Source organism: Arachis ipaensis, chromosome B07, assembly GCF_000816755.2.
Source record: "Arachis ipaensis cultivar K30076 chromosome B07, Araip1.1, whole genome shotgun sequence".
Lineage (NCBI taxonomy): Eukaryota > Viridiplantae > Streptophyta > Magnoliopsida > Fabales > Fabaceae > Arachis > Arachis ipaensis.
In genome coordinates, this window is record NC_029791.2 from 75869027 (window position 1) to 75869999 (window position 973).

Genomic DNA, 973 nt, shown 5'->3' on the forward strand with positions numbered 1-973 from the left:
GCTAACTACAAGTATTTAATACAAGTGCCTCCCTCTGTCCAAAAAAAAAAAAAGCAAAAGAACAAGTGCCTCCATATAGATAGATAGCCACAAACAAATTGGTACAAGTTTATTATAACTAAAGAATGTGTTGATACTACATACTTATTGTGTAGTCGTAGTGTGAATTAATTACAATTACAATTTAGAAAGAGGATCCACACTTTCACGGCAAGGTGATAGATCAGAGCAGTATGGTTCCTATTTCCTTGTGTTATTGGAAACCCATTCAATGGCATCAGCCACAACTCTTTGTCGCTCAGCAATGCTATCATCATCCATTAAGTTAAAAGTGATCGTACTGCCCGCCGCGGCACCAACGACGTCTGTTCCTCGCTCTAGTGGCGGTGACGGCATGTCAATGGGTGCAATTCTGATATTGTTATTCCCATCCTGGCCTACTGGGGTTGTTCCTAGGAAGCTGAGGGCAGTTACAACATCACTGATTAATGGCCTCACTGATGGTTCTTCATTGAGGCACATGGCTGCTACTGCAACTGCTTGGTGTAATGATCTCATTGGGTAGTTTCCTTCTAGAAAGGGATCTGCTAGTTCTGGGTATCTGCTTGGTTCCTTGAATATTGGATATGCCTGTTTTTGTTTCATTTGAATGAATTTTTTTTATAAAATTTCATATCCAGATTGGCGGTAAAATTGCTGTTCATGTTCTTAATGAAGTATAACTAAAAAGTGTTAGTTGCATACTTAGTAGTTTATTTTCTAAAAATTGTTACGCTCCCTATTTTTTCTAGACATTATTAATATCTGCTAACTAAAACTTTGTATTTCTCAAAATCAAAATCATTCTACATACAACTTCGTTTGCATAGCACAATAATCATACAAGCATCGGACCATTATTCTTTCAATTAAAATCCAACAAAATCCATAGCTGGTTTAGACTTATTCAGGACTATTAAACATTGAAAAATTA

The 973-nt window shown here is 36.6% G+C and overlaps 1 protein-coding gene across 1 annotated transcript in view; it reads right to left on the reverse strand.

Moving 5' to 3' along the window:
• LOC107608181 (probable serine/threonine-protein kinase PBL25) overlaps nucleotides 158-973 on the reverse strand; it is a 4532-nt gene continuing 3716 nt past the window's right edge. Inside the window, exon 5 of the mRNA XM_016310053.2 lies at nucleotides 158-630. Coding sequence (XP_016165539.1) covers nucleotides 241-630 — 390 coding nt within the window. The 3' untranslated portion in view covers nucleotides 158-240. The remainder of the gene's footprint in view (nucleotides 631-973) is intronic.